General features: G+C 46.7%; 1 protein-coding gene across 6 annotated transcripts in view; it reads right to left on the bottom strand.

Moving 5' to 3' along the window:
- Positions 1 to 22,464, bottom strand: part of LOC129523439 (deleted in malignant brain tumors 1 protein-like) — a 66,163-nt gene that overhangs the window by 5,541 nt on the left and 38,158 nt on the right. For 3 of the 6 annotated variants that reach the window (XM_055346367.1, XM_055346369.1, XM_055346373.1), the window contains 18 exons: positions 21,169 to 21,219; positions 20,254 to 20,295; positions 18,309 to 18,338; positions 17,574 to 17,618; positions 15,312 to 15,356; positions 13,562 to 13,591; positions 10,848 to 10,889; positions 9,812 to 9,850; positions 9,263 to 9,295; positions 8,047 to 8,079; positions 7,847 to 7,885; positions 7,627 to 7,665; positions 7,122 to 7,160; positions 5,107 to 5,145; positions 4,495 to 4,533; positions 2,722 to 3,033; positions 1,217 to 1,249; positions 509 to 684 (listed from right to left, as the gene is read on the bottom strand). In XM_055346367.1, the coding sequence (XP_055202342.1) occupies positions 509 to 684; positions 1,217 to 1,249; positions 2,722 to 3,033; positions 4,495 to 4,533; positions 5,107 to 5,145; positions 7,122 to 7,160; positions 7,627 to 7,665; positions 7,847 to 7,885; positions 8,047 to 8,079; positions 9,263 to 9,295; positions 9,812 to 9,850; positions 10,848 to 10,889; positions 13,562 to 13,591; positions 15,312 to 15,356; positions 17,574 to 17,618; positions 18,309 to 18,338; positions 20,254 to 20,295; positions 21,169 to 21,219 (1,106 nt within the window). The remainder of the gene's footprint in view (positions 1 to 508; positions 685 to 1,216; positions 1,250 to 2,721; positions 3,034 to 4,494; positions 4,534 to 5,106; positions 5,146 to 7,121; positions 7,161 to 7,626; positions 7,666 to 7,846; positions 7,886 to 8,046; positions 8,080 to 9,262; positions 9,296 to 9,811; positions 9,851 to 10,847; positions 10,890 to 13,561; positions 13,592 to 15,311; positions 15,357 to 17,573; positions 17,619 to 18,308; positions 18,339 to 20,253; positions 20,296 to 21,168; positions 21,220 to 22,464) is intronic. The other 3 variants (XM_055346368.1, XM_055346370.1, XM_055346372.1) reach the window with 3 other exon arrangements.

The following is a 22,464-nucleotide window of genomic DNA, read 5'->3' as shown; positions in this document are numbered from 1 at the left end:
CAGGTAATCAATGTATATATTTCATTATCCACACATGTCCTGGATATAAGCTTTCTAGATGGGGGAAATACAGCTAGTTGCCCGGTTAGAACATAGCAGTCAGATAGATCATTTGTCCTCCTCAAAGTCCAGCACCATGGCTTCCACAGAATAGGTGTGAACTGAAGGTGAATAAAGAAGCATGTTGTGGAAAATGCTTGGCTTTGGAGCTAAGAGAACATCATCCATCCATCGAACCATCCATCCATCCATCCATCCATCCATCCATCTGTTGATCTATCCATCAATCCATCAGCACTCACCACTTCCTATGTATTCCAAATTCGCCGTGTATTCCAAATTCCCAAAAGGAAGGAAAATTTCAGACAAATTAGTGCCTGCTCCAGGTCTCACTGAGCCTTTCCTCTGTCCCTACTGCATTTTTAACAGGTGGTTGAATTTTCCAAAATTCAATTCTCTCTCTTTGGCCTCCATCCGCAGAGATACCACCACCTTGTCAGCTTGTTACCTGTCTGACGGTGCCACAGCGACCATAGGGAATGTTGAAGATCAGGTATCGTCCCGTGACTCGAGGGCGGCACAGCTCATCATTTAAGTGGACGTCCCAAGAGGAGTAGCCCAGCCTCCGGAGATAGCCTCGGTCAATGGTGACTTGGAAGAGGTGAGGCAAGCAGGAGAGCCGGGCTGCAGGAGGAGGAGCATGGGGAGAACCTCACGAAGACGGTTTGGTCCTCTGGACATGTAGATTCATGATGTGGGTGTGCGCTTACTTTATAAAGCACGGAGGGTGCCTTGGGTGGGGGCTGGCTCAGCAATCAAGCCTCTACCCTTGATTTGACTTCCACTGACTTTATGTCCCCCTTTTCCAAAAGTCACACCAGATCATGGGAGTCCTACCCAGGCACATGTCCCACGGTCTAAGAGTCAAAGCCTTGTCTAAAGGGTTAAAGGACAGCCCACTTCCCATGTTGAGGACACCCGAGGCTGAACGTACATCTATCAGAGGCTTTGTATGAAAGGTAGTTTGGGGAAAGAGAGTGGGAGCAAAGGGGTAAGGAGCATAGGTGTTAAGGGGCTTCTTCTCCAAATTCTGAAAGCCCAACAAGTAGATGGAGATGCTGGAGATCTCAGTGAGACACAGAAAATCCTGTTCTTTATCCCCGGGACAACTGCTCTCTCAGCTTCCCCTTACCGCAGCCTAGAGGGGAGGGCTTACCGTTGCCCTTGGGTACAGCAGAGGCAGCTGGACCTGGTATGGGGAGATGGGTGAGAAGCACATGTCAGCTGTGCAGACACACTGGAGCAATATGTAGCCAGCAGTAGACATGTAGTGCAGAAACGCTGGAGGAGGAGGATGTAGCCAGCAGTAGACAATCAGTGCCAAGAAATGGGCTCATTCAATTTAGCCATTACAGCTGGAGGACAATGGATTGAAAATATTCTAGGGCAATGCAGAGGACAAGGGCCTCCTGATGGAGCTAGAAGGAGGGATTCCTGCGTGTATGAAATAGTGTTGAGAATATGGATGTCATCAACACCAAGATTTGTTAGAGCAGGAGAACAGTAAATACTGGCTTTGCAGGTTATAAACACTGTTGTCTGTAGGCATCTGGTTGATGTCCCTTCCCAGGCACATGGGCTTGGACATAGGAAGTCTGTGGCTCTCAAAGGCCTCCCCAGCCCAGTAACGCAGAGCCAGGGCCTAGCCCAGGAAGTGTGGCTGGTCAGATTCACTCAACCCCTTCAGATATTCTTGGCCCCAGACCTCTGTCTGGTCCTTTGGTCACTGTTTCCAGTGAAAAGCAAACCCTATGGTGCATAGTCCAAGAATGGAAAATGAATTATCCTTTCCAGTGGGCCCCTTAACAGCAGGAGGAATGGCTGGAACTATGAATAGACACAGTGAAAGTGAGAATCTGGAAGATAAGGATCTCAAGACTCCAGGTAGACTCTTATCATAAGGTTTCTCTGCAGGATTGTCTGTCTCTGGGGGACCCCGATGGTTAATCTATTTACCATGCATTTCAGGGCAAAACAAGAATAGCTTCCACATAAAGACAAAAGCATTGGGAGAGATTCCTTTGTTTACTTGTAAAAAACTAAGGCTGGAACAGACAAAGGGAGCTCGGACTTGTTCACCAAATCTAGAATTACATAACTTTTCGAAACATACCTGGGTAAATTTAGGGCAAATATAAGAAAGTGCTACTCCACACAGGAGAGGGTCAACCTCTGGAGGTCTGAATGCCAAGACGGGTATCAGGTGGTAATAAAAAGTACTCCAGGAAAGGTGCAGGCCAAATTGTGGATGAAAGGGACACAGGGAGAACCCAGGATTTTGTAGGGTACTGACTTCTGAGGGGCCAGGTCAAGGTAAAGAAGGTTATCCAAGGACTGTGCCTGGATGACCTTGTCAGAAATTGAAAAAGGGTCTTTGTGGTCTGATCACCTCAAGTTGTATGTCCTTCATCATTGTATTACACTCACTTCTTCCTTCGACCTCATAATCTTGTAGCCCTGTTTCAGCACAAATACTCCCCTGAATTGGAATTCGGCAAAGCCAATGAATAAAACCACAAGGCTGTGCCAGGAAAATATTGAGCCCAGTGGTAGGTGACAAATAGGCCCTCACCATCCTAGCTGCTGGTGCCTTGGCCACCAGGTCGTTGCTTGACCTTGGAGTGCTGGCAGAGGAAGCAGGACACAGCCCCGGGGACCCACCTGCGCACACCACGCCCGCGTCCTCCCGGTGCCGGCAGTTGTGTCGCGCCCAGCCCGAGTGGCGACAGTGGCCCAGTGCGTCCTCGGTGCCCACACAGTGCACGTCGTCCAGCAGGATGGGCCCCAAGCCCAGGCCGAAGTGGCCGCGTCCCAGAGCAGCGAGTGCGGGGCCACAGCCCAGCAGGCGGCACACGACACGGGCGTCCCTAATGTCCCAGTGGTCGTCGCACACTGTGCCCCACACGCCCTGGTGGCGGACCTCGACCCGGCCCTCACAGCGGCTGCGCCCGCCCACCAGGCGCAGGTCTGGATCTGCAGGAGAAGAGAGAGCGAGTCAGGAGACTGGGTGACAGGTGCAACAGCCACCCTCTGCTGCCCTGTGTCACTTGCCTGGGAAGAAATGACACTGCAGTGAAGTCCTCCATGCCCTGTGCTGCCTCTCTCTCTGTGTTTCTCTGTCCCTCCCTTCCTCGTCCCCTCCTTCCTGTCACACTCCCTCTCTCATAAAAAGTCCAACATGCATTAACTGAAGCCCTTGAAGATCGGCAGGTGTTGTCAGCCTAGTTGCCCAGATAACTAAGAATTTCACTGTTAAACAAAAATACTAAAAACCCAGAGAAAACAAAATGGGAAAAACCCCACTCTCTGGAGGAGAACTGTTGAGGCACTGGCTTGACTTAGCAAAGAAAATCTATCCCATAAAATTTCTTCTACTCTTGCTGAATAAAAGCCAACATTTGAACTGTAAAAAGTATCTTATGTGGCCGAGGCATTCCATTTGTAGGTGTTTACTGAAAACAGATGGGCACCGAAAGATTTGTACATAGCAGCATTCTCCACCCTGGACAAGAACTGGGTAGCACCCGCAAGCCCACCCACGGGGGAGGGGGTAAATTGAGGGACATCCACCCAATGGAACATTAGTAAGCCATACAAAGGAACAAAGTACCAATATTAAGGGATCAGATGGACAAATCTCAAAAACAATCTGTTAAGCAAAAGAAGTCAGACACGAAAGAGCAACATATTACTGGATTCCATTTATATGAGATTCTAGAAAAACTAATCCACAGTGCCAGAAAGCAGAACAGTGTTTTCCTGGGGGATTTAATGCAAAGGAACATGAAGGAACTTTTTGGGGTGATGCGAATGTTCCGTATCCCGATTGGGTGCTGGTTACACAGTTGGATACATTAGAAGAATCTCCCAGATGTGAGCAATTTATTGTATATATTTATACTTCAAGACAGGTGATTTTAAAAGTAAAAATAATTTAAAAAATCTATATTGTGTTGGTGGTGCCACACACACAAATGTGTGTAAAATAATTCGTCTTCATATAAAGTGGATGCTAGTGACTTTTCTAACTTTTTGCTCTCTGTGGCCTATAAAAGATACTTAGCAAATGCTATAGGCACCACTGGTCATGGTTTCCCTGTGGCTATGGTATCTTGATTTAGGACAGTTGCTTGCTCCTCATCTAATGTGTTGCTGTGATATTGGAGGAAGATATCCATGCTTGTCTGAACTATGAACAAAGGCAAATATCTTTTGGATGAGGCTCCAGGAGGTGAATTTAGGGCTTCTGACCCACAAAAGTGTGTGCATGTGTGTGTGTGTGTGTGTGTGTGTACACATCCTTGTCTGCACATATATATACTTACTAGCTCATAAAAGTTTTCTGTAAAGAGCAGGGACTTTGAAAAAAACTGTGACCCTAATAGTATTAATAATGATTTGATAATTTAAGTGCTTAAAACAAATACAAATTACCAGGTAAAGGAATCATGTCTTCGCCAACTGAAACTGTAACTGTAAAAAAGAAAAACAGCTTAAAAAATGCATATTCTCAAAATCATATATTTATATTCAAATATGTAAAAGAGCCACACATTTTCTAAATATTTAGGCATTAGTAATTTTGTTTGAGTTTCCCCTTAGATTTAGGTACAGAAGTACTGTCCACTAGGTTTTATTTTCTTATCAAAATGTAACAAGTGGTATTATTCTCCAAAGAGAAAATAATTTGATAAATGGCCAGAAAAAGAAGTTCTCATAAATATACAGAATGTTTATAGGAACAATATAAAAGTATTAGATTTTGTAGGAAAAATGTTTATTGGGGGGGGGCCTATGTGAGGTCAATACAAACACATCTAAAGAATAAAATAATTTGATCAGGACAATTACATGAATAAAACCAATCAGATTTCTCAGGAAAATGTTTAGATAAGAGAAAGATCATATATGAGAGGTGTAAATCTATGGGAAATATACAGAGGGAAGCAAGGTAGGAAAAATAACAATGAATTTTATGATAGAGTCTGGTTGTGTGAATTACTATGAAACTAAGGGTTAATCAAGCAACAGGCATGTGATCTTTACCAGGTGATGATGTCACTGTTGTTGAAATCAGATTTATGGCTGCCAAAAAAGAGAGAGAAATTTTTTCCAGGGAAAAGAAAGCGTTCAACCTCTGAAACTAATAATACAATATATGTTAATTGCATTTAAATAAATAATAAAAAAAGAAAAGAAAGCCCTCAAGTTGGGTGTCATTGAAATCTTATGCCGTATACTACAAGTTTATGAAAAATAAGCCCGACGCACAAGCTGCACGGAATAGAATCCACCCTGCTTATTTATCCTGCGGACGCACATATCCAAGAGTCAAAGGGTGTGTGAGAAGTTGGCATTTTGCAAGATAGATGAGCAATTTCCATTTGGAGCATCCATGACGTGTCCTACAATTTACATCTCGAATCCCTGCAACAGCCATTCCAGGGAAGTAGTAGCAGCGTTTGAGAGATGAGACGTCGAGACTCAGACGTTTGTAGGACAGCTTGTAGGACATGCCTGGAGCATCCTCAGCTCTGACCTGGGAGGCCCCGAAGCGCACGCCCTTCCTACAGCACTCTGCCTTTCGGGAGCATAAAATATGGGAGTTACATTCCCTTTGCATTCTGTGAGGGGGACAAGGATGAGGGAGAAGGAAGGGAATGGTCTCACGGCCACCACATCTGCCCTCACACTCGAGAGGCAGGAAGTGATTCTGGTGTTGTGCTTTCCTAAAGAAAATAAAGTGCATGAGTGTCACCTGACTGTGTGAAAAGCAACCCAGTTACCATCAACCGGGTCTGCAAAGAAAAGCTCACCTCCTGCAGTGTCAAGAGCTAGTGAGCATGACCAGCGAAAGGAACCTGCCAAAAGTAGAGGTCGTGTTGGGGGCAGGGAAAGAAGGAAGCAAGGAGGGACGGATGGAAGGAGGCGGGGAGGAAGACAATCCCTAAATCTAAGTGAGAGACAGCTTCTAAACTTGGTTTCTCTGCCTTTTACGCTGTTATGTCTTCAAAGTAACCAGGAATCAAAAAGAAAGGAAAGAAATAAAATGCAAGCAGGCAGTAGGCCTCGCTCCTGAAGAGATCAGTGTCCGCTGGATTGGGTGGAGTCACATAGATTCATCAGCAAAGGCTGGAAGCAGAAAGGACCCTTGCGTGGGAGCCGGGAGACCCAGCTTGCCTTGCTCTGTGACTGCTGGGGGCTTAGTTATGTCCCCTCAAAGTTCACATGCAAAGCCCTAACCCCCCACTTGGCTGTATTTGGAGATGGGGCCTCTGAAGAAGGAATCATGGTACAGTGAGGTCGTAAGGGGGGGCCCTGATCTGCTGGAATTAGTGTCCTTATAAGGAGACACAATCTGTCTCCCTCTTTCTCTCCCTCAGGGAGCACACACTGAGGAAAGGCCCTGTAGGCACACAGTGAGAAGGTGGCCATCTTCAACCCAAGGGGAGGCCCTCAACAGACATCGACCCTGCTGGCACCCTGACCTTGGACCTTCTGGTCTCCAGAACTGCAGGAAGTAAATTTCTGTTGTTTGAGCCACACGGTTTGCCATATTTATGACTGCCTGAGCTGGGACATTGGCAAGTCTCCTCCTTCTCTGGGTCGCATTTTCTTCCAAAACAAGGGTAGTGGCTCAGCTTCTTACTCCCCAAATGTGGCCCGTGACCAGCAGCATAGACACCACCTGGGAGCCTGTGAGAAATGCTGAATCCAGGCTCCATCGGGAGCCACTGAATCCAAATCTGCACATCAACAAGTTGACCTGCACATCAACTTTTGAGAATCACCGCCAGGGGTCATCTCCAAGGTATCCTCCAGGGTTGACACCTAATGCTATTTTGTCCTACTTATCCTGTCCCTGCATCTGCCTTCACCATGTTTAGGGTCATGACCACCGTTGGTTCCAGTGGCCTGGAACTTCTCGACCTCTCTCTCTCCTCTCTCCTGACCTCTCCTGGGGAAATAGGAGGTGCTTCCTCTGGGTGTGTCCGCTCCTGCCGGGCTGGGGTTTCTAACAAGTCACTCACCGTGGCTACGGTAAAGAGTAGAGAGCATACCTGGGGAAGAGGCCTCTTCTCCTGGAGTGGGAGTTGTATCTGGAAAGAATGAGAAATCAAACTGAAATACCAGCAAAAAGACAATGGAACGTTTTGGTTTGAACAACAGTTTGGTAGAAGATGGAATTGCAAATGGTAGAACCAACACTATCACGATCCAGTTCTCTCGCATTTGGGTGTGCTGATGGATCAAAGCATCACCTGTAACATAACACACACCACCAAGCAAGTGGAGGCCTGGAGTCCCTCACTTCCTGTGGGCACATCTGATCAAGACCAGGGTGACAAGCAGAGGGCGTTCCCTGGTGGAGGGACCACTCCCGTGACTACGGATGTATGATGAGAACATGAAGCTTCATTTCTGTGAAAAGGATGCTGGGACTTCTGTTTACATCAGGGGTTATACCACAAACGAAATATTCAGTACATGTGCTCATTTGTCCAACAGAAGGGGGGAGAGTGGATCATGTTTAACTTAAGAAATGTGACAGGCAAAAAACATTACCAGAGGGCGTGTCCACTTCTACTGAAGTCGAGGATACATCTATATAGGAATAGAGAAAACAGGACCCTTAAAAATGAGAGAAAGGACACTTCAGTGTGTCTTTTCATTCAGTCTACTTTGTGGTCAAAATGGTCCTTATGTGGGCTCATTTTCTAAATCGAACATGGCGAGTAAGAAGTTGACATCCTTAATTTAAACCACACAACAAGAGAGCCTTTACCTGAGGGAGAGGTCACTTCTGCTGAGGTTGAAGAAGTATCTGTAGAAAAAGAGAAGAGGCAGCCTAAAAACCAGTGGAGAGGACTCCTGGTTCTGTTCTTCCTGAGGCTGTGTTGGGGATAAACTTTCCATGGAACAGCCTAGTCTGATGAATGGAATTCCAAGATGAAGCACTTAATGGCTTAGGAGACAGTGTTGTACCTGGTGTGGAGGTCACAGCGGTTGTTACTGAAGCTGCAGGTGAACAAAAATAACAAGGCAGCCACATCAGGCATACGTGTTGCTAAGATACAGGAGACATAAAGGTGGCCGTCGTAGATCAGTGTGACTGGTCTGGCTTGTGCTCCTGCTTTCCCATCACAGGGGTGATGGCAGGGCATCCCTAGATCCTCCATTGCCTCTAGGCCACCCTTCCACTCCTCAGGTCTCCATTCCTCTTGCCCACCCTTTAACTTCTCCCCCAGAGAAGGTGGACATTACCTGCTCAGATGGCAACAACCATGGGTCCAAGTTTCTCCCAACATGGGCTAATCTAATAAAGATTCTGTAAATGGAGGGATTCCTTTGCCTAGTCCTCCCTCCTCTCCTCAAATGTTTGGAAGGCAGTGACACAGGAAACGATGAGCTTTGAAGATTGGGATTTTCTCCAGGTGGGTAGTCCCAAGACCCAGACTGCAGGTAAGGAAGTGGGGTAGGTCCATTTGCCTCTGGTACTAAGAGATGCCCACCAACTAGTCCTTCCCAGTAACAAAGGCCATATTTTGGTGTCAAGTCTGGTGTTTTATTTAATTGCTTTAGTGCCTAGAGCAGGGGAGATCACCCTCTTTATTATCCTCCCCACAAATAAACCTCTAACCCTCTATTTGTAAAATTGTTCACCCTAAAGTCACATTAGGAACTCCTCAGGCGCAACCAGCATCACTCAAGATTATCGTACAAAAGTTACTTGTTACCGTGGTCAACTCTGTATCCCTCCAAACCTTGGCACAGAGCTTGGCATGTGACCATCCTCACTGAATGCTGGATGAACGTCTAAGGAGGATCAGTCAAAGCCATGGCTTGACTCTCCACCATTCTGCCAACACCCACACTGTGGTTGATCTCCAGAGAAACCCCCACCATGGGCATTAGACCCCTCCCCCCCACCATCAGTCCAGTGAATGAGTTGCTTTTGAGTTTGGAAATTGACTGAACTAATTTTCCCCTTGGCCCATGCATTTAGCTGGACTGTCTGTAATTCATTCATCATCGGGGGTACAGGGGTGGCCTATGCAAGTCAGGTCAATATAAACATATTTAAAAACTCTAGAGAATAAAATAATTTTATTAGGACATAAAAGATTACATAATGAGCTCCCTGGAAAATCGAATAAGATAATTTATAGCAAGTAAGATGGATAGATAACATCAAAATTACCTGTTAAGGTGGTTACAGCAACACTAAAAGATTCTGAAAATAAGAAAAGGCAATTGGTCAAAACCTATCAAATTAATTGTTTTATAGTTAACTCATTTTTTTCTCTCTGTCTCTGGAGCATAGAAATCAAGGACTTTATTTAATCAACAGGTTTTTATTCATCCATCTCCTCTATGGCAGGCGCTGCACTAGATGCGGAAGTAAAATAATAAAGAAAGCTAGACATGGCTCCTGTTCTGTAAAAGTGCAGCTGTGACCAGCGCTATGAAGGAGAGACATGTGATGGTGAGAATCTATGACAGGTGATCTCACCTGGCCAAGAGTTCCCCTCACTATCTTCCCAAGAGGCACCACCACCACCTTGTGCCTGGCATAGGTCTGGCCCAGACTGGGCACTCTGCTCAAAGACAGTGACAACCTGACACCCCTCCCCTCCTGACCCCCGCCCAGAGCTGCCCTGGTTTTGGCCCTGGCGACATGGCACAGGCAGTCTTGGTGTCGCATCTGCCTACATTTGCAGTAGGGCATTACCAGGGCAGAGGATATTACCAGGTGAAGAAGTCACTTCTGCTGAAGTAGAAATGATGCCTAAATAGGAAACACAAACAGGAAAGTCATCCATGGATTGGAAAGTTCTTATGCATTTTCCAGTTCTGCCTCTTTTATGATCTCATTTACCTGCTTTCGTTGTTGGAAAAATTAAAGTTTGAGGACTAGTTATTTCTTAAGCTCCTGAATAAGGGTTAAGGCATCCAGAATAAAACATGAGCCATTATAGACGAACCCTCCCCTGAAGTGGAGCATGTTTCCCTGTCCTGTCCTTTTTTTTTTTTAATTTTTATTTATTTATGATAGTCACAGAGAGAGAGAGAGAGGCAGAGACACAGGCAGAGGGAGAAGCAGGCCCCATGCACCGGGAGCCCGACGTGGGACTCGATCCCGGGTCTCCAGGATCGCGCTCTGGGCCAAAGGCAGGCGCTAAACTGCTGTGCCACCCAGGGATCCCTGTCCTGTCCTTTTAAATAGAAGACATAGTCTAACCTGCATGATTCAGGCTCTTGAGGAAGAAACCACTGTTGTGCAGGCCTGTCATCCAGGGCATCTCAAAGGATGTTGAGGTTAGGGGGCATTTTGGCTCCAAGTCGGAACATTTAGAAAGTCTGGTGACATTCAATGGGTTTCTGAACTCTTCTCTGGCCGTCAGACTATCTGTTAGCATTCCCTGCAATTGCCACGGTGGCTGTTCTATGAGCAGCCCTTCCCCCTTCCTGTCCCCTTACCTCTCCCTAGTTTGTTGTCTCTCATAATACACAGTCGGTGGGGAGACCAGATAGCCAGTTGTTACGCGTGTGCAGGAAGTAAGAACAACAGGCTCTGTGAACACTCTCATGTGAGCTTGAATGTTGGGACCTACGCTTAGCTGTGTAGAGGCCCTCTGTGTCTGTTTCTGAATTCTAGTCTGTTTTCTAAGGAATTAATTCAGCCAAGTGACCCAAATAGTGTAGGTGTACTAGCCCGATAGAATTTCAACACAGCAATATCCCCGAAAGGCAGTAAGAGGACAAATCAGCAGAAAGGTTGTTACCAGTTGCAGGGACCGAATCTGTGGCTGAAATGGAGGCAGGGGCTGTCAAAACAAGCACAATTTAAGGAGATTTTAATTAAATACCATCCTTGTTCATCAAGTTGATTGGTAAACAATTTTTTTAATCACCCTTTTTACAAATTATGTTCCAGCTGTGTCCATATTTGATTATGCTCTGTTCCTATTTGGTTTTCCTATTCTCTGTATCATTAAGCTAAGGGAAATAAATAATGCGGAAGGTGATATTTGGGTCTGGGACCCAAGAGGCCTGGGCTCTAGTCTCTGCTCTTTGTGTAACCAAACATGTGACTTTGGACAAGTCCCTTTGCATCTCTCAGCTTCCGCTGAAAGGCGGAAGGCTAGTCCATGGACCAGCAGCATTTGTATCACCTTGTTAGAAATGCAAAGCCTCAGGACCCACCCCAGAACTACTGCAGAATCAGAGTCTGCATTAAAAAATTTCCAGGTTGGGAAAAAAAAAATTTCCAGGTGGGATTTGCTTTGACGTGGATGGAACTGGAGGGTATTATGCTGAGTGAAGTCAATCAGAGAAGGACAAACATTATACGGTCTCATTCATTTGGGGAATATAAAAAATAGTGAAAGGGAAGAAATGGGAAAGGAGAAGAAATGAGTGGGAAATATCAGAAAGGGAGACAGAACATGAGAGACTCCTAACTCTGGGAAACGAACAGAGGGTGGTAGAACAGGAGGTGGGCAGGGGGTGCGGGTGACTGGGTGACGGGCACTGAGGGGGGCACTTGATGGGATGAGCACTGGGTGTTATTCTATATGTTGGCAAATTGAACACCAATGAAAAAAAAATTCCAGGTGGGACCCCTGAATGGCTCAGTTAGTTAAACGCTGGACTCTTGGTTTTGGCTCAGGTCATGATCTCAGGGCTGTGAGATAGAGTACCATGTCAGGCTCTGTGCTCAGCAAGGAGTCTGCTTGAGCTTCTCTCTACCCTTCCTACTTGTACTCTGTTCTCTCTTTCTCGCCCTCTCTCTCTAAATAAATAAATAAATCTTTAAAAGGAAAAGATCTCCAGGTGATTTATATGCGTATTGAAGTTTGGGAGGCACCAAGCATTCAGATGGACATGACTCTAGCCCCAGAAATAATTGACACAGGCCAGGAAGAAACCAAACAGCACTGCCCATGGAAAGGGTCCCTTTTCTGCTCAATCCCAGGCAATTGGTGCCTTGCCAAAATTCATGCTAGCGCTTCCTACCCTCTGGGTTTTCCAAAAAAGCTTGAAATCTGGACTTTTATATGAAATTGCTCATTTTAAATATTAAAATCAAATTAAACATTGCAAAGGCAAAACTGTGTTGTCTGGGGCAGCCCGGGTGGCTCAGCGGTTTAGCGCTGCCTTCGGCCCAAGGCCTGAACCTGAAGACGCAGGATCGAGTCCAACTTCGGGCTCCCTGCATGGAGCCTGCTTCTCCCTCTGCCCCCTCCCCTCTCCCCCCACCCCCTCTGTGTCTCTCATGAATAAATAAAATCTTTTAAAAAAAACAAAAACAAAATACTCTGTTGTCTGAATCAAAACTCCTCCCTGCATCAAAACTGGCCCATGGGCTGCCTGTTTTCTTAGAGATCAGTTTCTCCCAAGCCTAGCAGAGGGCTCTGAAATTTTGGAAATATGTACCATGAACTACTGTCACAACTGTTTACCTTCAGAGAAAATTTGACTTGAATTTATTTGTTTTGAGATGGTATTTCTCCAACTTACTTAGTCATATATTGATTAACTCAAGCCCTAGAATGATCCTCAGGGCCCCCAAGAGGGAAGTTTATAAAGACACATGTGCTGCTTAAATTAGAGAGCCAGGTCAGACTCAGCAGATGGTAGTGCACACATGCTTAGTAGTGTGACTACCAAGTTCCCACCACTGTGTTCTTGCACCAGTGTATGCCATCCAATCTCCAAGACAAGCTTCCTCCTCCTGTTCTCCAGAAGAAGGAAGAAAGGAGGCTCTGGAAGTTAAGAGGACTTGCTCACTATCGTCCAGTTGGTTAAGGCTAGAGTCAGAACATAAGCCAAGATTCTTGGGCTCCAAATTCTGTGATGCTGCATTTCTACTCCAAAGGTTTCAGTGGTCAAAGAAATTTGAGAAGTATTGGGTCCAGCCAAGTGTTAAAAAAAAAAAAGACCCTTTACTATAGGATTTGTTGAGACTTTAATGGGCTAACAGACTGTGAATCTTCAAGGGAGGGATGTGGTATTTCCCCAACTTATTTAGTCACGCAAATTATTTTTAAAAATTTGCACATGACCGGGGTGGTGTACTGTATTGTGAAGCACACACAGAGATGCGGAACTCTATTATTTTCTGACAATGCAGATTACAGGGATAGCTTTGCCCATGATGCCTGAAGTCCTGCGCTGTTAAAAGAATGAACTCATTGAATTCCCAAGCGTGTGACTCTGAAGGACGCTTATGTCACTATAACTTGATTTCAGAGGTCTGCAGGTGCACCAATGGTCAAGAGCGCTCGGTGGGCATCACAGTGTCCTCCATATGGAAGGGATGCGAGCACTATCTGCCCTAGTTACTAAGCATTCAGTGAATGTGTGAGTACCTTGTGTTAGTTTGATGTGAGCTTGATATTTAGTTTCTGGTGATGTATAAACTTTAACCCTAACCATATGCAAAGCCATCCAGCCATCTGTGACTTGTCTAAAGCAAGAATGAAAATAAAATTACCAGGCGAAGTGGTCTCTTCCGAGGCTGATGCTGAAATTGTAAAACAAAGCCAAAACTGAAATCAGATAAACTCCAAACAAAAATCCCACCCACGAATGGAAAATTTAGAAGATATCTTTTTACTTGAAGCAATTATGCCTCAGATATACTAAAATTAGACACAAAAATGACTTCTGAAATGTGAAATTACAAATAAGAAAGGCTCTTGGATGAGATTGAGTTGGAGATAGGGCTGCACAAAGATGGACGTGAGAATTGTCTGTTGGTTCCCAGGACAGTATAATCTCCCTGCGTGGGTCAGGAAGGCTGCTTGTCTGATGCTCTGCAGAGTAAATATTTCTTAGGGTTTTGAAGTATAGAAACCTTCCTAATTCTGACCTTAGGTTTCCAACACTGCTCATTTTCATTGATCTAACTAGTTATACTAGTTATACTGCAGCACCGAGGTCTGAATACGAAAGGAGAGTGGCTCCTTAACATAATCAAGCCTATTACAACTCTTGATTCAATATTGATTTACTTTCGTGAACAACCTATTGTGGTGGAAACACATAAATGATCCTGAACTGCCCCCTGGTAAGGAAGCCCAATGAGGGCAGGATTTTTGCCTGCTGGGCTCACTTCTACATCTTCATGTGGAGTTGTGCTCGCTGCAGGGAAAGGGCTCAAGAAATATCTGTTAAATAAATAGATGAATTCACTGAATCCTATTAGTTTTGTCTTTGCTCCATAAAATGAAAGATATTATAAAGTGGGTATTTTCATTTTGTCTGATTTGCTTTTGCAATTCTGGTTGTTTGGCGGCCTGAGATAGTGCACACGTGGGCTGAATTAAGAAAAGGAGAAAAGGAAACCATCTCATACCCCTGAGGCCCCAAGGTAATAGGGTCGATGCTTTCACAAAGAGTCCAGGTGAGAAGGACTGGGTTTTGTTCATGGACCTCCCCCAAGCAGCACCACAAAGGCAGCTTTAAGGCTCAAGACATAATTTTAAGCCAAGGACTGGGAAGAGCGATTACCCCAGTAGGTGGATAACGGGGGATCTGGTAAATCCTTGAAGAGGCCAGAGACTGAGAGCTCTAAAGTGAACTTATGAGTGTAGGTTCAAGCATTGGGTATATCAGCAAATTAAGAGAGGCAAGAAGGACCCAGAGGCCCCCCGGAACCAAGGTTGAGAATGGATCTTAAGCAGGTGTTTGGAGGACCCCGATGGGACCCGAGCTTTCTCACTTTAATTTCCACGTCCCCCTACCCCCCCTTATTTCGGCAAGTAATTCTTAATAGGACTTTCCTGCAGTTTTTACCACCACAAACCCCGAAGTCCAGTACTCTATACCATCTCTCACTTCTTTTCCCAAGCCCCATAGGGAAAAGTCAAATTAGAGATTACAAATGAAGCAACTGGTTTTTCCAGCTTAGCTCTGATTTCAGATACTGTGTTTCCGAATTCCCATCTTTGCATCTGAAATAGGATAATTGCAAGGATAAGGATAGATATTGATTTTAGAACTGGGTCATTAAATGGCTAAGCAGCAGCATGGGAAGATTTCAGATTCAACTTTTCACTATTTTCTTTAGGCCAAACTCGTACACTGGGCCAGATTCACAATTAGACAAATTTTAGAGGCAGAGACTAGACCAGGGGCCAGCTCTGCCCACAGCCTCTCCCCCGAAGCCTGACTGTAGCCTCAGGGAGCCCCCTAGAGCGTCAATAGTTAGCAAGCCCCGAAAGAAGCAGTAAAAGGATTACCGACTGTAGGAGTTGTTTCTGCTGGATCCGGGACGGCTTCAGTAGCTGAAAGAGAAAACCCAAAGCATTCACGTTAGCGCAGGTGCCCATCTGCAAAATGCTCCCACACACCAGCTGAGTGGGCACATGAACCCACTCTGTGCCAGTGTGCTGGTGCCGGCAGGCCTGGCAAAGGCAACTGCATTTCTAAGACCATCTTTCCCTCCGCTGGTGAGATTCTGGCTTATGGACACTAATCTGAAGCATCTATCTGACCTCTTCCAGGGAGGATCCATCGATAGCCACTCCGATCAGATCTGAAGCTACAAAATAGGACAGATGAGCACCTGATGCCATTTTTGACTCAGAGCTCTCATCGAGAGATACCACGACTCATTTGCAGCACCAAACGCTCACTTTATGGGCTAAAAATCAAAACTACCCAACAAAAGGGTAGGATAGAAATACTCTCACCTCCTCTGCATCTTCACCTGTCTGGGGACCTTGTTCCCCCCAACCCTCTGAGGGGGGGTGGCTCTGGGCCGTGGGGTGGGAGTCACGGATATTCGCTGCGTACATTGTTTAGTAGCAAAAGGTAACCAAGCAGGGTTTTTAAATGTTCATTCGGCTTTTTTAAGAGGTTGCATGAAATCATCCCTAATGGCAAGAAAAATCCCTACTCGGGCAATCAGCAAATCAGGAGAGCTGAGAAATACCTTCATGAGAAACTTATGAGATTGTCACACAAAAATCATTCCTAGAAATTAAAAGTTGTCTTGAGCAGGGGCATAGCTTCCTGCTTGCCAGGCATGTTTTTGCTCATAGGATCCCTTCTCTTCTTAGGGCCCAGGGAACAAGCTGTGGTATCAGGCACACTTGAGGCTACTGTGACCGATGTCCTGGGTTAGCTGAACCTGAGGGGGTTCCCATGACATGGGACTTCCAGTGCTACATCTGGGAATATATTCCAGGCAAATGGGACAAGTTATTTTCATGACTTCGGACGCCAAGCCTTCCAGGGTTGGCCCTCTGGCAGATCTGACTCTGCTGCTTGGGGAGAGAACCATGTCTTGGGGAAAGGTCAGGTATCTGGGCAGACGGCCCAGCATCCTTGTTGCATCTACAGTTATGCACCAACAGGCCAAGGTGGTGGCACTGCCCAGGCTGCTCTTGTTGTCCGGGCAACGCACATCATCCAGGAAGATGGGGCCTGAGCTGCCACCAAACAGACTGCCTCTTGGGCCACCAGGGCCATTCCGCAGCCCAGGTGCCAGCACACCACCCATGCAGCGAGCAGGCCCCAGAGGGGGTCACACACCAGGTACTGCTGTAGAGGATCTCCACGCAGTCCTCACACCTGCTCCTCCTGGCTGCCCACTGCACCACCAGCAGGTCTGTAGGAGCCAAGGGCAGGAGGCTTGAGAAGGTTCCCTCGACTCTCAAATGAGACACTATTTCCAGTTAGAGAATTGTACCCCAGTCTGCAGCTTGCTGCCCTCTGCCCAGGCAGCCTGTGTCCACAGGGAGATGATACATGCAGAGGAGACCACATGGCTCTTTCTTGCTTCTGAAATTTAGCTCACACTCTATAGTGTTTTTCACTCACTGGGCCATTTCTTTATGGGGATTCTGGCCACATGGTGGCTTTGTAGAAGACACACTTGAAAACAAGTTTCTGCTTTCTTCCTGTTTGGGGTGTCCTTTGTCATGTGGCTTCTCTCAAAATTCAAAACAGGTTCAGCGGAATGCCTGGAGTTTAGACTTCACATTTCTTACCCAGGTCTCTCGAAAAATGTTATAGACTTTTCAGAACGAAATTAATTTCACCTTACTTGAATTTTAAAAAGGATGGAGTATTTGTTGGAGGACGAGGGAAGAGGTTGGGGCTGGAAAACTGAGCAGGGGAAGAGGAGTGTTGCTCCTCCAAGAAGCTAAGATGCTGATGGACTGGAACTTTCCCCTCAGCCAAAAGCAGATTCTGAGCCCCAGAGATTGGGCTGGTTCATGGGATCCCCTTATAGAAGGGCCACCAAGAGCACTGTGTGGGTCAGGGCCTTCCTATAGGCCTTTCAGTGATGCCACTGAGGGGGTGTGGGCGCCTGGCTCTCCTTGAAAAAGTCCCCACACGGGGACGGCCCAGCACATCACCAGCTTGCCTCCGATGAGCACAATTTTTATTCCTGACATCACCAGGGCCAGGAAAATTATGTTGGCTACATTTCTGTTGGCCGCAAAGGCCAGCCTAAGAAAAGAAGTCACAAAATGTAAAAATGGAAAAGATACCTATTGGTTGGAAAACATGTGGCTGTTCCCCAGGAGCTGAAGCATCTGTAAAAAGAAAACAGTCATCCTGAGTACATTCCAAACCAATGATGCGATTGCATAATTGTCTCACCACCCTCTACCTCACATGCATGAGTTTGTTTGCCCTTAAACAATTCTGTCCAATCTCTAATCGAATAGTTAGTACTTAAAATTTGATGGTAGCTCATACATGTGTACATATTATTCTGGTGAAGAGTAAGACAATAAAAGAAATAAAGGGGATGTTGGGATTGTGAAGGTATGGCCCCTTTGGCCCAGGGAGCTTCTCAGAACCACAGAGTTCAGCAGCAGCAGCATCCAGGGCCTAGGTGGGGTTGCAGGTGGGGCCTAGAAATGTCTACCACCAGGCCCACCTGCCCTCAGAGCCTCCTGCCTTCTCTGGCTTGCCACAACCTCTGTTGCATCAGCCAACCCTTTGGGTCAGGAGCTGGCGTCTCAGTCCTGTTGACATGCAGGTCTCATTTATGGGAAAGATGCCATCAAACCCGTTAAAACCTAGAACAGCTTTCCCTCTGGGGACAGAGTAGGGCCCCTTGGGAATGGGAAAGAGCTCTGGGACTTCACCTTCTGGGAAAGGTTGGGAGCTAAGGGCATTGTCAGGGAAAGTGAAGTGTAGGGAGAGAGACCTAGTGTGGGGACCCTTGCACTGGGTGGCTCGTCACCAATCAGCAGATAAAATGGATGTGAACTCACAGATACCTGGATGTCCAGCAGTTGAAGAATCTGCAGAGATAAAGGAAACATGAGGGTGGTTTAATAATAGAAATGAGCTGGGGCCCTTGTGTGGCGCAGCCTGTGAAGCATCCAACACCTGTTCTTGGCTCAGATCGTGATCTCAGGGTCGTGAGATCAAGCCCCGTGTCTACACTGAGCATGGAGCCTGCTTGAGATTCTCTCTCTCCCTCTCCCTATGCCCCTCCCCTCTGCTCTCTTTCTCTTTCTCTCTCTCTCTCTAAAATAAGTGAACAAATAAATAAAATCTTAAAAAAAATAATAGAAATGAGGGCAGTTGAATGGTTCAAAGATCGTTGTCTCAGTTTAAATGCCACTCAACGAGGTGGTGTAAACATTTGTGCTTACACATCTGGGGCTGTCCCCTCTGGCTTTGTACAGCCAGGCCCAAAACTCCGAGATAGTGATTCTGAAAGAATTTGCCTTAGTAACTAAAATGCCACCACCAACAAAAGAGTTAACATGTTGTGCATTCATCGTGCGTCCTTGGCTTGACTAAGTGCTGTATGAGGAGGAGTACCGCGTTTAATCTTCCGACAAGTTGAGGAGATTAAGTACCACTACTTTCTCTAGTTTGCAATGGATTAACCTTTACAGTCACTCGGGTTGAATGGGGCCCTCCCATACCTTAAGCAGCTGGCAACTTTTTCAGAGTCAGAACAGAAATCATCAGTCCTGGACATGGAGAAGCTTAAGGCGTGAAGACGTTTCCAAACTCCATCTGCAAATTTCTAGGCTTGGCCCAGGCAGCTCCATGACCGGCCCGGAGGGGACCTGTGCCCACCTGAGCAGATGACACCAGCGTCTTGGTAGCGGTCCCAGTTGTGTGAGCCGGCCTCTGGGAGGGCACTGCCCCAGGGAGGACTCGCTTCCGGGGCAGTTGACATTGTCCGGGAATGATATTGCCTGAAACAGGGCCGAAGCTGGCTTCTAGAAGGGCGGACACAGCCAGGACACAGCGTGCTGTCTGCAGACCTCGTGGGCATCCTCTAGGGACCAGCTGTCCTCACACACCGTGCCCCAGGTGTCAGCGTAGTAGACTTCCACTCGGCCTTCACGCCTGCTTGACCCATTCATCAGCTGCAGGCCCAGAACTTGGTGGACCTCCGTCAAGGCTCATCCGAAAGGCTGCCAGCGGGGCCAGCACTTCTTGGAAATTGTCCACTGATGATCAGTGATAACAAATCTACTCTCCTCTCCACTTTGTTCACTCATTTATTTTTGCCTTGAGTGTTACTGGGTTTCCAAAGGTTGCAGTTGCTTAACAGATGGTTTTTGGTCCTTAGCCGCTGGCTCAGACCCGCCTCACTGTATACAGCTGCTTCTACTCTTCTACTGTGTCTTGTGAAGTCTTTGCTGAATTTTTCATGAGACGCTAACATACACATACCAATTCGTGTGTGTGTGTGTGTGTGTGTGTGTGTGTAATATTCTCTGTGTGCCCTTGCACACATTGATCAACTGACAATAACAATGGCTCCCATCTATCAGGTGCCACCACCCATGTGCGGACATTCCAGGCTGCCCCTCACGGTGGAAGGGCGGTGTTGCAGAAGGGAACAGAGACCGGGTATGCTCAGAACACAGCCAAGGACAACTCATGGTGGGAGTTGGCAGGGAAGGGGGAGATCTGGAGTGAGTGGGCCACCCTCAGCCCTCCAGACCAGTCCCCAGAAGCCATTCTTGCATCTTGAAGCTTCTTGTCACTCACTCTCCAACCACAGATTTTCTAGGAGGACCCAGGCATCCTCAGTCCTCCCTCCAGCAGCCTCCACCTGCGCACTTGCCTGAGGCTGCGGAGGAACGTTTCCAGCCGGGATGCTTTTGCCCACAGCAGTCACACTGGAGTGTTTCTGAACTAAAGCACGAGTCAGGGAAGGCAGCGGAGGACGGGGGAAGAACTTACCTGCTGATGTGGGCACCTCTGTCGGCTTCTTCAGGAAAGATGCTGAGAATAGAGGGAAACACAAAAGAAGACCAGGATACAACATCTCAAGTGTCAAACATGTTTACCTCTCAGTGAACTGGTGGTGGGCCCTCAGCCTTGTGGGTCATGTACAGTTTCTGATTCTAGGTTGATTCCCTTCCATGGTCCTTGCTGGGTAGGGGCGCACCTTCCATCGGTCAGGTGGTGCGCGTACCCAGAGGAGAGGCAGCTGATGCACACTCCAGAAAATCAGAGCACAGGGGTTGATCGTTTTTGTTTTTTAAGCAGATAGATGTTAAACAAAGCATCCCCAAGCATTTGGGGGTCACTGCTGTTCAGTATAACCTACCCTGGTGCTTCCTTTGAAGGTTTGAGGTCATTTCTTTTTCCTAACTCCTCTGCATATTGCATTTTACTCTTAAAGACTCTGCCACAGACGGGCTGCTGACCTAATTTACAGTGTGACAACTAGTGAGCCGGTCACAGAGTCACAAAGACCAAGTCATGCATTCTGTTCCTTCATTCTTTGTAATGCTGTCAGGTAGAAAGCAGGACATACAGAGATGAATCCTGGCGGTGCGTGGAAGGAGCCTGCTGCCCCTAGATCATGTGCCCACACATCAGGCACTGCTCCAGCCATGCTACACGGAGAGAGCACCGAGTCTCCACACGGATTTAGGAGGCAAATGCTATTATCCTCCTCCTCCTCCTTAGCTACAGGAGGAACTCGGGATACAAGGTCGTTCAGAGATTTATTCGAGATCCCACAGTTCATAAATAATGAAGCCAGGATGACAGATCCAGGGCATTGGGCCCCTAAACCATTGCCCTATTATCTAGGGTGACTTTGCCAAGAGAAGTTACAGTTCCTCAATCAAGAACAACCGAAATTACCTGAAGTTGGGTAACTCGTAGCAGATGATGGTGCTGAGGAAGGCAGGGAGGCTAGGAGAGACATAAATCAAAAAGTGAGCGTAGGTCATGTCCTTTCATTCTTCTCAAGCCCAAGAGGTTGATCTGCCTATTTGAAATGGAAAGGTCCATGTGTTGTTCTGGGGAGAAACTGCCCCCAATCTGGACCCGTGAGAATGGCCCTGAGTTGCCATGATTACAACCACCAGATGTCCTGGGTCACCTTGTTCATTCCCGTCCAGCTGCTGGACGTCCCAATGTCTTTCCCACCCGTGCCCCCTCCCCAAGCTGTGGCCACAGTGATGGTTGCCTTATGTGGAGTGCCTGTCTTTCCAGTCAGTTTGGTTTTGTAATTCTTCCTGTGTATGTGGGTCTTGCCTCCCAGAGTAAACATCAGTTCGCAAAGCACAGAACTATATGCTCCTTAGGCCTCCAGCCCTGTCCTCAGATGTCATACTTAGCATTTGACTTCAGCTCCTACTTTACTTCAACACTGACTCTGCCCCTTGACTTCTCTCTTTGTCTCTCAGAAGCTTCCAGTACCCCTACACTACTTGCTCTTTCATCCTCTGGTCATTGTGGCCTGGTCTAGTTGATAAACCACTTTGGCTCTCCCCAGGCAAACCCAGAAGGATGCAGAGATAATTGGGGGCTTTTCACTCTAAGTACTGAATTTATTTGCAGAAACTCAACTGGGATAAAACTGAAAGAACAGCAGCCCTGGGTTGGGACCTGGGCTCCCAGCTCTGTGACTTTAAGAGCCATCTCTCTGTCAACTGGCCAACAGGTGGGATGAACCAAAGAGACATTTCCCAGAGGCATGACTCATCGCTGGTGGGATGTGAGATAATTTGAGATGGCGCATCTTCTATTTTAAGACTTACATATTTGTATAGCATGATAATTCAAAATTTTAAATTGAGTTCCATTCTGGTTAAGGATATTTTCAGATATGCAACAGGCATAAATTGATCAGATTAGATAGTTGTTTAATTTTTTTTTAACATTTTAACATTGTTTTATTGCCACTGGGTCTATTGGTATGGATTGCCTGTTTATGGTAAGCGATCCCGCCTGTCCGTGTGTGGCGGGATATGGAACTTCCTTGTAAAATGATTTCATGTACATGAAAGAAGAAGAGGCCACCTAAAAGGAAGTATTAGGGAGAGTTCGGTGTGGGTGGTAGGTGGGTAGAAACCATGCAAGGGGATCGAGTGGCCAGAGCTGAGGATCCCCTCCTGCTCTGAGCAGTCGGCAATGCCATGTCGCCCACCCGCT

This window comes from Nyctereutes procyonoides, unplaced genomic scaffold, assembly GCF_905146905.1.
Source record: "Nyctereutes procyonoides isolate TBG_1078 unplaced genomic scaffold, NYPRO_anot_genome, whole genome shotgun sequence".
Lineage (NCBI taxonomy): Eukaryota > Metazoa > Chordata > Mammalia > Carnivora > Canidae > Nyctereutes > Nyctereutes procyonoides.
Note: the sequence above shows the minus strand (reverse complement) of the source record. Positions and strands in the feature narration are given on the sequence as shown.